We start from the raw sequence: 15,000 nt of genomic DNA on the forward strand, positions 1-15,000 counted from the left end.
TCCGATTAGTTGGGTGATACTAGAACAATTAGACCCTTCGCCCTCAAGCGCCACGGGTCAATAGCCCATTCGGCTTCGCCTCATGAGCTATTGACCCGTAGCCCGGAAGGGCTACGGGTCTAATTGTTTAATAACTTTGGTTCAAATCGACAAAATCGTCCAGGACCCCGACCGAAACGGTATGGGCGTGATGCCCGTACTGGACTGACTGTATGAGACGTCTCGATAACCTTTCACGGTCACGTCGGCCGACGGAGCTGTAAATACGTTCAAACTCATCGCCTCCTTCTTTGTCTTTTGGGTTGTAATCGTCGTACTGAGGATTGTACCAAGGTGTACTCGGGAGGTCGTAGCACCGCTCTGCTCAACCAACCACTGTACTGACGGGGATGGTCCGTTAGTTTTATACTGGTGGTCGTCCAATATCGGCTCCATGCACGATGTCAAAGCGGACGCGATTGAGCCACGAACGCTCTCATTTTCGTCCAAAGATATCTGACACACGACGTTGGGCTTTTTTATAGCCGTACTGTCCTCTGGCTTTCATAACGGCTTTCAGGATATCACCGGCTTTTCGTTTAAGAACCGTCTCAAGGTTTGTCCAATGACCTGCCCTGTAGCCCCCAGAGACAGTCCACTTGACGTGGCACTGAGAACCGATTGTAAGGATTCCAGCACGATGGGTGCTGCGATCTTGATCAGTTCCTCCATGAACCCATTCCCGTCCTGACCACGAAGGGCGGGAAACATACTGCGTCAGACTGCCACCTCTCATGATGTGTCCTTTCTACCCCTAGGGTGTGCTGGTTTTTATACGTTCCCGTCACCTTGTCGTCGAAACTGAAAGGTGACGATGGTTTTGCCTTTTCCAAAGTAAGGCCAGGCTTCCATTACTTTCGGCCAAACTGACTTCGATCACGTCCAAGTAAGGACGACGCAAGGGTAACCATTGAATGTGCCCACCACGTCCGAATACACCAGCAATGTATGTGACATCGAGGTGACGGCATCTTGAAGCCCTGATTGAGATTCGTAAACTTCCAGTCCACGACCTGACTTACATGTTATAACGACTGGGGAAAGGCTAGGAATCGCTCGCTGCAAACGGATATCATCTTCTTAGATCTCCCTAAGGCTTTTGACAGTGTGCCACATGAGCGTTTGTTGCTGAAACTACAGCGGCATGGGATAGATGGCTCTCTACTACTGTGGATTAGAAATTTCTTGACGAATAGAAGGCAGCGTGTCGTGGTAAGGGGCAATTGTTCAGACTGGTCACCCGTGATTTCAGGCGTGCCCCAAGGAACAATACTCGGCCCAATCTTATTTATTATCTATATAAATGATATTTCGGCAAACATAACATCAACAGTCAAAAAATCTACGCTGATGACACCAAAATCTACCATACGATCAATGAGCCTGATAAGGATATACCAGCCGTACAGCTTGACCTGAATAAATTAAGCTAACAAGTGGCAGCTACTTTTTAATCCCGCAAAATGTGAAGTCATGCGTGTAACGCACAGTAGAGACAGATCTCAGCCAAGTTACTGCCTAGGTACACAGGTACACAACTAAAATCTGTTGAAAGTGCCAAGGACCTAGGGGTCACACTAAACTACGATCTATCTTGGGGTAAACACGTTCCTACATAGTAAAAAAGGCGGCGAACTAAGTGTTAGGTATAATTAGGCGATCACTTGGAAACGATAAACGGTACGCGTTTTCTTGCCTCTTTAAGTCGTTGGTAAGACGTGCTTGGTAAAAGTCCAAAGAAGAGCATTACAGTTGGCGTCAAAGCAAAAGCGCGGAGAAATGAGCTATGAAGACCACTGCCGCTTACTGAAGTGGCGGAGAAACGTAGAGAGTTCTTATCTCTAGTCCAGTGCTGCAAGATATTTTTGGGAATAGATAGCCTTTCTTTTTCGGACTTTTTTGAACTTACTAAATGTAATCGAACTAGAGCAAATCATGATTATAAGCTCGATGTAAAAGTTGCCATCGTTAATTGCTACAAATATTCTTTCTTTGTATGGTCTTTAACATGTGGAATAACTTGCCTAAAGATGTTGTACACGCAGGATCGCTGACTTTATTTTGCAACAGATTAAGGACTTATATGAATATTGATTAATACGATTGTAAACAGTTTTAATTATCTGTATATAACGTTTTAGATTCTAGATTTAACCTTTTCATCTTTTATTTTGGGGAGTCTTTTATACAGGGTTGACCTCTAGATATCCCCTTTCGAGAGATATTTTGTAACTTTAATTTTTTTTATCTCTTGAATAAAGTGTTGTATCATTGTATCAAAACGACCCCTGCCCCGGGGTACATGACCCTTAAAGGTCCCCCTGTCAATTCGGTCGTTTCCACCTTGGTCATTCTCTTGGCGGTTATATGCCAGTTCGTGATCCATCCTGTGCGAAAAGCTGTGGATTCTTGGACTTCATATCCTCACGCAACGATTTAATGTCCGCCAAAACTTTTCTCTCCGTCACAGCATCCTCTTCTTCCCAACGAAAGTTTGGCCATTTTGCGTCCTCGGCTATCCCACCACTAATGCCTTCGAGTCTCGTAGTGATCTGCCATTCTACCTCGGCGATGAGGGCTTTCATGAACCCGACCTTGTCCACCGATGGCTGTTTGATTTTCGACGAGAACGTCACGACCGTTTTCGTTTCCAGCGTGTGGGTATTCCCTGGTGTCTGCTTAACATTATACTTAACTCTTGCCAGTGTGTCATTGGTTGGATCGAACAGTTCATTCAGTTCCAGATTTCCCAGTCGGGCACGGAGACAGACACCAGACCGACTTCTCAGTTGCCATCAAATTGGACGGGATGCGGTAAACAGACTTTGAAAGCACTGCTGGTATTCTTGGGAAACTCCAGCGACACGTCACTGAGTAAAACGACCGGTTCCATGAAGCTACAAAAATGCAATCGGACGGGAAGCACTTTACCTGTAGGAAACAACACCCGACTTCGGTCCACTTCGGTCCACTTCGGTCACACGAACTTGTACGATCTCGACCCTGGATCCTCAGAGACAATGATACTCGATATGTCGAGGTTCCCACCAAATCCCCTCGTTTTTATAGGCGACGATCTCGAGCAGTTCGTCATAGGTCTGATCCACCCACTGACTGTCGATCAGGTTCACGTACAGGTCGCTTGACAAAAGTGGTCGGAAATTCTTTGTATACGGCTCCATCGTAAAATTATTCTTTCGTTAAGTCCACTCTGGGTCCTTTCTTGTCTTGCGGTTCTAGCAATAGAGTAGGACCTGATTAGACGTGAGCCACCTCATTAAACGACGTCGTATAGTATGTCAACCAACCCATATTCCGGGCCATTTCCGCGGTAAATCCAAAATACATACATTTGACCGATTCAGTCAAGATGTCGGTATTGTTCATCACCAAGTTGTCCCTGTCCCATCGGATCGTGACGGCTGTCTTTCTCCTCACGGTCTTTGATCCTACCGTCACGTTCTTGTACAACGTCTTCCTCACTGGCAACGTGTCCAGGATCTGCTGTTCCAACGTATGAATGATCTTCTTCACCAATTCCACACCAGTCGACAAAGTTGTCAGGTCTTTGGCTCGGACAGTACCATTCCTTCTCCGACTCCGAGATCCATGGACGTCGTGGTACTCAAACGAGTACATGCAAAAGTACCCATTAGCATTCTTATTTCGGAATGAACTGGTAACAGAATGCACGAGGATGTCTTTGGGGTTCTCTGAAGCCGTTGGCGTATGAAGCAGGAACACGCCCTGTCCCGTCCCATTCCTTAAGTTTATACATAACCACGGGTCTGGGTAACACACGTTCGATGAAATAGACCTCTTCCGTCCATTCTCGTAGATACCCTTTCTTGAAAGGTCGATGTTTCTTGCTGACTCTGGTTGTATCCATTCAACACTTGGGGTAAGACACCGTGATACGTTGGGGGTATTTCGAGCGATAAAATACCGATACATACGTTTTCTCAAAGTATGATTGAACCGTTCCACCACCGCGGCTTTGACATCTCCATGTGTCGAAAAGTGATGGCTACCTTCTCGTTCCAACATCGGATGAAACGTCGCATTGTAACAATCTTTGCCCAGATCAGTCTGTAAACGTTGGGCTTTTTATCCTTGTCGTAAAATCGTCTCAAATGCTCGAGTCAAGGCCGTGCACGTCTTGTTATTCACTGGGACGGTCCATACGTATTTGGACGACACGTCGATGACCATCAAGACATAGCAATTCCCTCCATTCCATCGTTTCAGAGGTTGCATCTCACCAGATCGGGTTGCCATCGCTCATCCTTGTGAAACACCAAGACCGGGAGCGTCTCGAACCGTTGTTGAAAGGACGATGCAATGTGTAAGCCAATTTCCCCTTGACCCTGGGCGTACTGGGCCACGCCACTCAAGGCACCCGGTGTCGGCCGTGTACACACTCACGACGGGGCTGGTGGCATCGCAGCGGCGCTTGCGTTTCGACATGTTTTGGTGACGAGCCAATGTCTCATCCGCACCAGAATGGTCGGGACTTCCTGCGGATGACGCTTTTCAAGGGTTTGCCATGCGACGTAAGCGCGTTCGGGGTCGAGGGTCGTCGTCAGGGTAGACGGGTAGACGACAAAATGGCTCCACTTATAGTCAATCCCTCCTTTCATGGCTTCGAATTCGGCCATGTTCTTGGGTGGGAAATCCGTCCCTTACCCTAACTCTAACCCAGACCATCTCAATTACACTTGGACTGTTACTCTTGTGTTTTTGTCAATTAAAAGATAATGAGATTCAGGTCGATAAGGTGTAAATGAAAGCTGGAAACTTAAAATATGTGTTATTTCGAGAATGTTGTGGGCTGAGCTCAGACGACTTCTGTTGGAAGCGGCCATCACCCATTTGACCCAAATCCCTTATCCCGAAGTCGGACGACGAGTTCGATGGAGTTTGATCACCTGGCTATGTCGGGAATTGATAAAGATGCTAGGTGGATTGGATAAATGGATCGTCACACCTTCCACTCCAACTGGTCTCAGTCACGCAGCTTCTTCTTGTGGCTCAGCATTCTCCGCTTTCTCGCATCTGTTTCTAGCTCCGACTTCAACTTTTCCTGAGGCAGACTAGGCACAGGTATCACCACCATTTTGTTCTCGTGTTCCACCAGCCAGGCTTTTTTTCGGGCTTGATGAGGGTCCACTTCCTCCCCTTCGTTCACCCAACCTCGTTTTCTGGACTCTTCCAGTCGGTGTGTAAAGATCTGTTCCGAACACGGGCTGTCCAACCTGTGGAAGAACCGACAGGATTTGTTCTAGAGGAACACCAAAAAGAAGCGACCCACGTTGGGGAAGTGCGGGTTCATTGTTCGCACCACTTTACTTTTCTTTTTACAAAAACAGGGTCCTTTCTTAATGTTGTGATGGAGTTGGTGTAGGACCCCGGTCATCCACACGTAGGCTCTGTCATGACCCATCACCCAGAACGGACAGGTGTTGTCAAAATCTCGGCAGTACACGTTGGTCTTGGAGGGTCACTCGCGCAAAGGCGTGTCGTGAAACGGATACAAGACAGGTTAGTACTCTGGGTCTGGGGATGGTGGCAGTGGTGGTATGGTAGGGGCAGTCACCACGGCAAGCCATGCAGGAATCCTGTCCACCATTGGCTCTATGGGTACGATCAAGGGTACCAAGACCTCCCCAGGTTCCAGGTGCCCAGGTGCTGCTGGCCTCAGCTTCACCTCTGGTGTTGGCAACGGTTCTGTTCTTATCATCTCCTCGTACGAGGGCAAGTCATCCAAGCATGGTACGGACACCAGCAACGCGTCCAACTCTTGAGTGGCTGCATTCAGTTCGGCCTCTTCTTCTTTCTTTTTCTTGTCTCTGTTCCATGGCTTTCTGGCGGGCTTCCTAGTAAGTTTTGGTGAGCAGACCGCATCGTCGTCCTTTTTGTTTCTCTAACTCGCACGAGAACGTTTGGTAGGGGGTTTCTCTTCTTTGTTCTTTTCAGGACACGCGTATCTTGCGGGCGAATAGTCTCCGTACTCCCAAGACGTACTCATCATCATCTTCTTCGTTTTCTTCTCAGGATTTGACTCACGATCCAAAAGGTTGTGCACTTGATCTTGTATAAAAAGAGGCGTCCTTACCCAAACCATCAAACCAAGAGTTTGGAGACGTGACAAGGACATGCCTCTTAGATAAATTGTGTTTGGTGATCGACCTGAAAGGATTTGCTACGGGGCGTCAATTTTTTTCATGTGATTGGATGGGAAAAGATGTAGGTGCCCTTCATTACAAACCTTCGGTACTGTGGCCTGATCTCTCGACCAAAGATCGACGTACCGCCACTTATTGCACCCAGCACGTCCAAGGGCTCCAGTATTATTTACATGGTTCGTACCATGTCGCCAGCAAGTTATCTGTGGATGTCTGACACCGAGCAACACAAGATCCCTTGTTGTCCATTGCTGGCTTTCAAAGGGAGGATGATCAAACGACGATGGCTCACCAGCTGGGGGATTCCCAACATCAATTCAGAACCTTTGGGTGGCTCGAAATTTGAGGATCTGTCGCGCCTCAGCGCCGTGGGTTCCTGTGGTCATTACCGAGCTCCCTTACGTCATCATTGTCCCAAGGTCGTTTCGCGCAATGGATGCGTGGCCAGAGTGGGACTGGATCGCGATACCTTCTACATCAACCACGAGCGGACCCGACAATTCCTACAAGCCCCGATGCCCGTGGCTACCAAGCCAAACCACCGACACTCCCGTATCGCTTTCTTTTTTTTCGACTAAATAATTTCTTTTGTTTTAACATTTATGATGTCGTCTCTTTCTTTGTTATTTTCAAATATTTTGTTATTTACACATGCTCTTCGGAACGTCCATTTACAAATATGTCCAAAAACCTCGAACGTCGTGAAACCTCCAACATCTTGGGCATCGGCGCGCATCCGGCCAGTAGTGATGGTCTGTTACCTGCGCGGTGTAATTCTTCGTATCTTACCGTCGGTAACAAGAACGACACCGGGAGAAACTTAACGAAAGAAACCGTCATAGCTATGACGCTCATCGCCAGCAAATCAACGAGAAGAGATGACATCGATGCTGGCAAAACCTTGACTGACACCCTGGCTGTGCATGAAGAGCATCGGGATCTGTTGGTGCAAGCTCAGAGGCGTCGGAAATGATCCCCTCCCCAGCCCTTGACGTTGACAGGAACTTTGTCCGTGCACGAGGACGACCAAGATCTCTTAGCCCAAGCACGGAGGCGACGAGTCCAGCACATCGAGAGAAAGTGAGGCCAGGGGGATCTGGAACGTGAACAATTGTATCGCAAACAGATCCGGGGACAAAAGCGTCGGTATTACCAACGACATCGAGAACGAGTTCGTGAAATGTGTACGTCTGTATTGGACCACCTATCGCCAACAACTCTGTGAATTTCAGCGACAGTATTAGCAGGCTCATCGCGAACAAATTTGTCAGAGGCAGAGGGTGTACCGATCCCAGTATCGCGAACAAGTCCGCCAGAGGTAACGACGCTATCGGAAGACCCACCGAGAACCATTAAAGCAACGCCATCGCCTGGAGATCAACCGACGGTATTACTGCACCCATTGCCATCGAATCCTTGAAAGGAGGCGGGCATGTCGAGCCAGCCATCGCAAACAAATGAATGAAAGACGATACCGGCGAAGCAATTCCGCCAGAGGGAAGAGCAGCAGCAGAGCACCGAGGAGCAACTTTTTGCCCCCTACGATCTTCTCTAACCCACAGGCACGTTGGCAGTGATGGCGTGTGATCGGCACAAAGACATCACTGTTCGTGCTTACTTCATAGTACGGCGACCGACACTACCCGTGGCTCGTAAGTAAGTATGTGCTCCGACCTCCCACACATTCCTATTTGAGAAAGGGTTTGGATCATTTGACTTTATTCGTTCCTCTTGCCTTACCGTCGTCGTCGGGATTACACCTGTCGCAGACGGCCGCTCCATTGGACAATCTCTCGCTTCGCGCCTATCCAACTGCGTCGTCGATGCCAATGTGGTGGTGGAACCTTCCGAACCCGTCCGACGTTCTGAACGCTTGGTGGCACGTTGGACACTTGGTTCGCCTGTTGGATGACTTGCATCAAGAACATCATGTAATCTGTTGGATGAAGTCCCTGGCAAGGGGATTATTTTTGGTGGCCGGACTGGTTTCGGCCATCGGAGAGCGTTTTAGTTCGTGTCATGTTTGTGCGGCGATGGGGAAGTCTTCCCCTAGGGCACCCTTAAGCTGAGTACCACTGAGCCTAAAAGCCTTTTCCACCTCGCTACTTTTCAAACACATTTGTTATTCAAAGGTTTGTTTTACTATCACGTTGATGGTGTGGCTATGGGATCCCCACTTGCTCCTGCTTTAGCCAATCTTTTTTGAGCCACAAGGGAAATATTTGGTTGGAGAACTACAAGGCGTCCAAAACTTTTTTTATCGACGATACGTTGATGGCACGTTTTGTGCATTTGAGAAGGAACAAGATACACTTTTATTATTTGATTTCATTAACACGATGCACACTAACATACTCTTAACAGAGTACGGTTGCTCGAGGCCTCTCTCCCATTATAAATCTGGGGTAGCCTATGCTATGCGATGCTCCGCAAACTGGTTATCGAAGCTGGAGTCAGGGTGGACATAATGAAATGAATAATATCTAGAAAATTCCTGGAAATAAATATTGTTTACACGACCCCACAAGCTCTGAGCTTTAAACCCTATCGTGTTTAAATAAAGGATATGATGATGATGATGATCATATTGGCGACTTGTGAGCTCAAAACCTGACTCTGAACACTTGCAAATGGCTCGCTTCTTGCCCTTAAAATTATTTTTTGCATGATTACACTGACAATTTGTTGCTCTATGCGTTAGTTTGGGGTTATGGCCTTGTCTCTGTGACCATGATTAGCATCTCTGGCTCGCTTCTTGCGCTTAGAATTATTTTTTTTGCATGGTTGTACTGACAATTTGTTGCTCTATCCTTTAGTTTGGGGTTATGGCCTTGTCTCTGTGACGTTGATTAGCGTGACATCTCTGGCAGGTGTGGCCACTATACCATTCATTGGAAAGAAACTTTACAAGAAGGTCTTGGACATGTTAGTAGGACTTGCTGTGGGGTCGCTTGCTGCCGATAGCTTGCTTCATTTGTTGCCTCATGTAAGTACACTTATCATATTCTTAAATAAGAGAAGTGTATTGTATTTTGCATTGCAAAATAGAATTATGTGGACTCGAGAAAATTTAAACATCCTTTAGGAGTTAGGTGTGGCAACTTAGCAACCCATGTCGAATTTTGAATTCATTCATTCATTTCGTTTCGGAAGCCACGAGGCTGAAGTAAAGTCAAGGAAGGGTTACGTTTTTACAAACGTTGACCGTGTAGCACTTATATTTCAACAGACTTAACTGATTAGAGTGTAATTTGAAGTGCTAGTTTTGTACTCCATGAACCATGTGAGCGGTAGCCCTACTAATGGAAATGGGCCCACACAAGGACAGAGAAAATCTCTGACTTGGTTGCTCACGTCAGACCTTGCAGCTAAGTCGGTAGAGCAGTGGGGATCTAACCCGAGGGTCGTGGGTTAAGTTCCCACCCTGGTCAGAGTTTTTCTTGGTCCTTGTGTGGGCCCATTTCCATTAGTAGGGCTAACGCTCACATGGTTCATATGGGGTACAAAACTAGCACTTCACATTAAACTCTAATCAGATAAGTCTGTTGAAGTGAAGTCAGCCTGCCAGTTCAATCTATGGGAAGAGCATACCATACATCTTTATCTTGGGAGGAACATACTTTTTGAAGCTGTCCAAAACTTCTGCGCACATGTTTTATGAACTTTGTTTACAATGAAGCTTCCGTGTGGCCCCTTATGACGTGTGGCAAAGACGTCAGATACGTGAAAAGTTTGGTGAATGGAAAACAGTTTAATAATAATAATAATAATAATAATAATAATAATAATAAAACTTGTATGGCACTCACATCAAAAATTCATGGCGCTTCACAATAAGAGAAAATAAATATCAAACTTATATAAAAGCAGTAATAAAATGTCATTTTTCATCAAAGATCACTTAAAACTAAATCTTTCTTGAAAGATTGGATTGAAGAACGTGACGTTTTTCTCAGTTTTATGACGTTAGTCAAGTATGGGGGAGCCATATCATGCAAGCACTTGTACACCATGAGCAATATCTTAAAAATAATTCGGAAACGGACGGGAAGCCAGTGGAATTCTATCAAAACTGGAGTGACATGATTAAATTTGCTCGCTTGCACTACTAATCTTGCCGCACTGTTCTGAATACACTGAATTCGTAATAATCTAAGAGCGTAGATTAAAGTGACATTCATTGGAAAAATATTTTTCTGTCTAAGGCCCCGTTTATATGGAGAAAGCTACTCCGGGTTCAAGGGTCACCCGACTTACCGGGCCAACTTCTCACGACCGTTTACATGAGTAAAGTTGTCCTGGTTGACCGAGTCAAAGTTAATCCTAATAAATTAGTCATTGGCTCTGCTTAACATATCATTGCTTCAAGATCCCTCTTTCCGCTGGATTTATATTTGTTAAAAAATCATTCACACCGGTCACTCTTTACTTAGATTTAACTTGTTTGTTTTAAAGATAAAACACGGCCTTCAATTTCAGTGGAGTTGTCCCGGTAGACCGAGCCAAAGTGTTTATGAGAAGAAAAGTTGGCCCGGCTAGGACGGTGACCCTCCCATCGAAAAAGGGTGACACGGCTAGGCGGGTCACACTTCCAGAGGAGCCACTTTTTATAAGGAGAGGTAAGAAAAGGTGGCTCGCCCAGGGTAGCTCGGGTAGGCGTATGACCTTTCTACCCGGGACAACTTTTCTCTATATAAACGGGGCCTTAATGTATAGATTCTATGTGATTTTGGCTACCTTAGTTATATGTTCATACTGCAAAAACATGTTCCCTTACATTACCATGAACTGTATGTATAGGTCACTATTGATGGTCTCATATTTTATTAGTTATTCAAGATTGTAAATGGTTTGAACCCAGGAGTCATATCATAAAGTAAAGTACGCTCAGGTTGTCGAAACGTCAGTCAATGTCATCATAAACAGTCCTTCTCAGGACTACGCTCACCCGGACGATCGTACTTTACTTTATGTTATTCAAGATTATTACTGTCAATTTTAAAGCACACTGCTCAAACCAGGCCATCATAAATTAGAGTTTACCAATTACACTGTTTATAAGAAATAAAATAATAAACCAAGGAGAACAAGAAAATCTTTAATGAGATGATTTTTCACGACTTGAAAATGTGCCTGGCTTGACAGTGATCACGAGATCCCAATTTTTTTCTTTTCTTTGGTCACTCTCTTAAAGTTTATTAAAACTGTGAGCGAAGTATTTTGTTTACTTCTAAATGAACAAAGCCTCATGAAAAACGGCATGGGTCTTTGTTTAATAAGGTCTCTACTAGAGGTTCAGTTTGTATAGTAACTGTATGATATGACTCTATTGTTAAATTCAGGCGCAAAAATATGCGTACAATTCACCGGGGGCACCCAACGAGACGCTTCTGTTCGTTAGAGTGAAACCGTCGTAGAACGTAATTTCTGGCATGAATTTCTGACCCTAACCCTTGCCAGGCTAACACATCGGGCCAACAGTTTAACTAAGAAACAGCTTGCAGTAGGTTAATAGTTCAATAATTTAACCCCCAGGAATAATTATTGAGAGAGTGTGTTGAAAATGGCTGCTGTAATTTCGACCTGGGGATAAATTATACGTATGTGTTTTGGATTGGTTTTTGCTAACTCTCAATTTAATTTTATCTCTGATCAGTCATTTGGTCTTCATGCACATGGAGAGGAGGGGTCATTTATGTGGAAGGCTACGGTAGTGCTGGGTGCTATCTATTTATTTTACCTGTTTGAAACCCTGATGCATTTAGGGCTCAGGCGCAAAATTGGTACAAAACATGACTGTCACAGCCACGTCGATGATAAGGTTGGTTGAATGATTTTTTTACAACAGGAAAAAGAACGAGAGGTTTTACTTGATCAGTGATGTGTTGATGAAATTGATACCATTTATATTGTTTACCAAAGCTCATCTTGGTTTTGTTTTATTCTCCCGAAGAGCAGATGTTAAAGTTAAAAGGGAAATGTTTTCCCCAGGATTGACGGTTTTATCACTGACATCATTATTTTCATAATGGTAGAGCGTTTGAATAACGATGAAAACTACTTTAGCCTCTAACTAGCCCCAACAGACTATTACCAAAAAGAGAAGCCTATATGTGTGGTGTGGTAGTGTCGAATCCGAACGTTGTCTAATTACGCACAGAGTGGAATAAACTTGTAACCTCTTTGCAATCTTGAATTGCTTAACAGAATTTCATCTTTCCTTAGTCGCGATATTTTATTTAGAATCTATAAGCAGACTGTGTAGTTGTGTAGTATGGGCCGAATGCAGTGAGGATAACGCCCAACGCTTAGAACGCCTGCAAAATCAGGTCATGCGAACAATATCAAATGCCGACCGTAAGATATGTACTCAGCATGCGTACTAAATTGCTGTTATTATCACCTCGCAGCAGATGCCGTTTTATTTGGTTGCAGTACGTATGTGTACAAAATTATTGACAACATTAACTGCACCATGCAGTTGAAAGGTTACTTAGTAAAACGATCACAAAGACATTGTCGATCTCTCAGATCTAGATCTACCTTTAGTTAAAACTAAGTGTGGACAGACCTCATTCAAATTCTTGGCTGCCAGGGGCTGGAACACACGGCCAAGACAGTTGAGAGGAAAAGACACTTACACAGTTCAAGTATAGTCCATTTACTTACTTTATGGACAAAGATATCGCCAACCATATTTGTAGTATTTAGACTTTTCTCTTGTATTGATATTTGTAATTTTTAGATATAGCACCAGTTTCGTAGTATTTAGACGTTCTTTAAATTTTTTATCCATTCTTGATATTTCTTAGTTTCTTGTTGTTAATTCTATTTTAAATTTCTTTGATTTTTATACTGGTCACCGATTTATACAAGTCAATCAAGTTCATTGATTGACCGGTTTTTTACCAGTCTAAATAAAGTTATTATTATTATTATTATTATTATTATTATTATTATTATTATTGTTATTATTATTATTACTATTATTATTATTAATAGAAACGTCATTTTAAATGTTTTCCCATCCATTAGAAGTATTGGCTAATTCATGTCGCTAGTATTTCTTCATAAAATATAGTCTGAAAATATAGCAATTATCATGTGTCCTTACGGAGAAGGGTTTTGCAGAGTTGGCACAAAAACGTTGAAATGCCAATTAAGAGAATTAGTGAATGTGACGAAACAATGAAGGTTGGATTAGAATTAGTAGGTAGAGACGGGTTTAGTCAGTTTCTTGCGATAGAGTAATAATAGGTTAATATCTTTGGACACAGCTTCCTGGATTTTCAAGTCAACACACGAGTTTAGAGAATGAAAGAGCCAGTTCATTTGGGAAGAACCAGTACGAGGTGCCCTTTGACAATAAAGACATTGTTCTCAAAAATATGGTGAGTAGAAAAGTAGCTTTCCCACGTGATAAAATTGATGCAAAAATTTGAGTGTTGTCTTTTTCTGCTGGAGTATTTTTTTTTTATTTTAGAGGAAAGGCGTAATTAAGTATGTGATCAACACTGAAATAAGATGAAAAGCTGTAATTGATGCTGTTTGGGTAATCTTTGGCTCATCTCATTGCTTTTTGCCCGAAAATATGACGACGTTTTCCTTTCAATCAATCAATACCTTTATTAATGTGTCATCGCTATCAGCTTGTAAGAAACTAATAGGAGATACCTATCTAAAGACGTAATAGGACCCTTTCTTAATTCCGACCCAACCTCTTTCCCAACTATTTATGTTCTTATTTATATTACCGTCCGGGTTACCTCAAACAACCTTCGTCTATTTCCCTTCCTCGTCCGCATTCTCATGACCAAGATTCCTAAGATGTTTCCCTAGGTTTTGTATTCCTTAATCCTAATTTGAAAATATCCCTTTACTTGCTACATAAATAGCAGTCCCTAATAAACCCTTGTGTTGCGGTATCTGCTAGATTTAACTTCCTAATTTGATTTTTGAAAGAGTCAACTGATTCGGTCATTTTAATTGTTTAATAATCTTTGACCAGATAAGTGGTCCCATATACCTTATGCTATGCTTATCATGCGTCATGGTTTTAAATCTATGTAAAATAAAATCATCTGAGTTTCTCACATTTAGATATCTTCATGGAAAGTGTTGACGTACGGTATTTACGGACGAGTTTGTTTTCACAAAACGAACGAGCGAGGCTCTGAGAGCGAGTGAGTCTTTGCCGTCACTTCTTTGGCTTCGATATCTTTAGGATTTTTTTGTTCGAAATTTGGTTTTTATCAAACGTGTTGATAAAGGTCCAATTACCACCATGAACGACTTGGAAAGCTGACGTCTCGTGCGTTAGCTCTTCTTCAGAGCGAATAGAGGAATTGTGGGTGTTGCTAGTTTTTATGCGGGTGTGGAGGAGGTTTGCTATTGGTGGAAATATGGTAACATCACAGTAATTTTCGAAGAGTTACTTTAACTCCAGCACTGGGGTTGAAATAACTCCTCATGATGGAGTTACACTTTTCGGAATTAATTTAACTCCAAAAAGAAGTTACTTTAATCCCCGAAAAAGTTTTTCTCCCCAGTGGGGGAGTTAAATTATTTAAGGCTAAAATAGGATTTAAACTTTAAATTATAGGGGTTATTTTAACTCTAAATGAGAGGAAAATTTAACTCCTCTTTTGGGGTCATTTTGCAGAGTTAGTATAACTCCCATTGGCGAGTAATCATGGATTGAATTTAACTCTCCAAGAGGAGTTAAAAGACCTCTGTGTTGGAAATTACGTTCGTGGAGTTAGTTTAACTCTGCAAA

The 15,000-nt window shown here is 43.6% G+C and overlaps 1 protein-coding gene across 1 annotated transcript in view; it reads left to right on the forward strand.

Annotated features, from left to right (window-relative positions):
- LOC138005968 (metal cation symporter ZIP14-like) overlaps positions 1–15,000 on the forward strand; it is a 70,600-nt gene that overhangs the window by 29,473 nt on the left and 26,127 nt on the right. The window contains exons 6-8 of the mRNA XM_068852131.1: positions 9,041–9,210; positions 11,881–12,045; positions 13,502–13,615. Of these exons, the coding sequence (XP_068708232.1) occupies positions 9,041–9,210; positions 11,881–12,045; positions 13,502–13,615 (449 nt within the window). The remainder of the gene's footprint in view (positions 1–9,040; positions 9,211–11,880; positions 12,046–13,501; positions 13,616–15,000) is intronic.

Source organism: Montipora foliosa, chromosome 6, assembly GCF_036669935.1.
Source record: "Montipora foliosa isolate CH-2021 chromosome 6, ASM3666993v2, whole genome shotgun sequence".
In the NCBI taxonomy this organism is placed as follows: Eukaryota; Metazoa; Cnidaria; class Anthozoa; order Scleractinia; family Acroporidae; genus Montipora; species Montipora foliosa.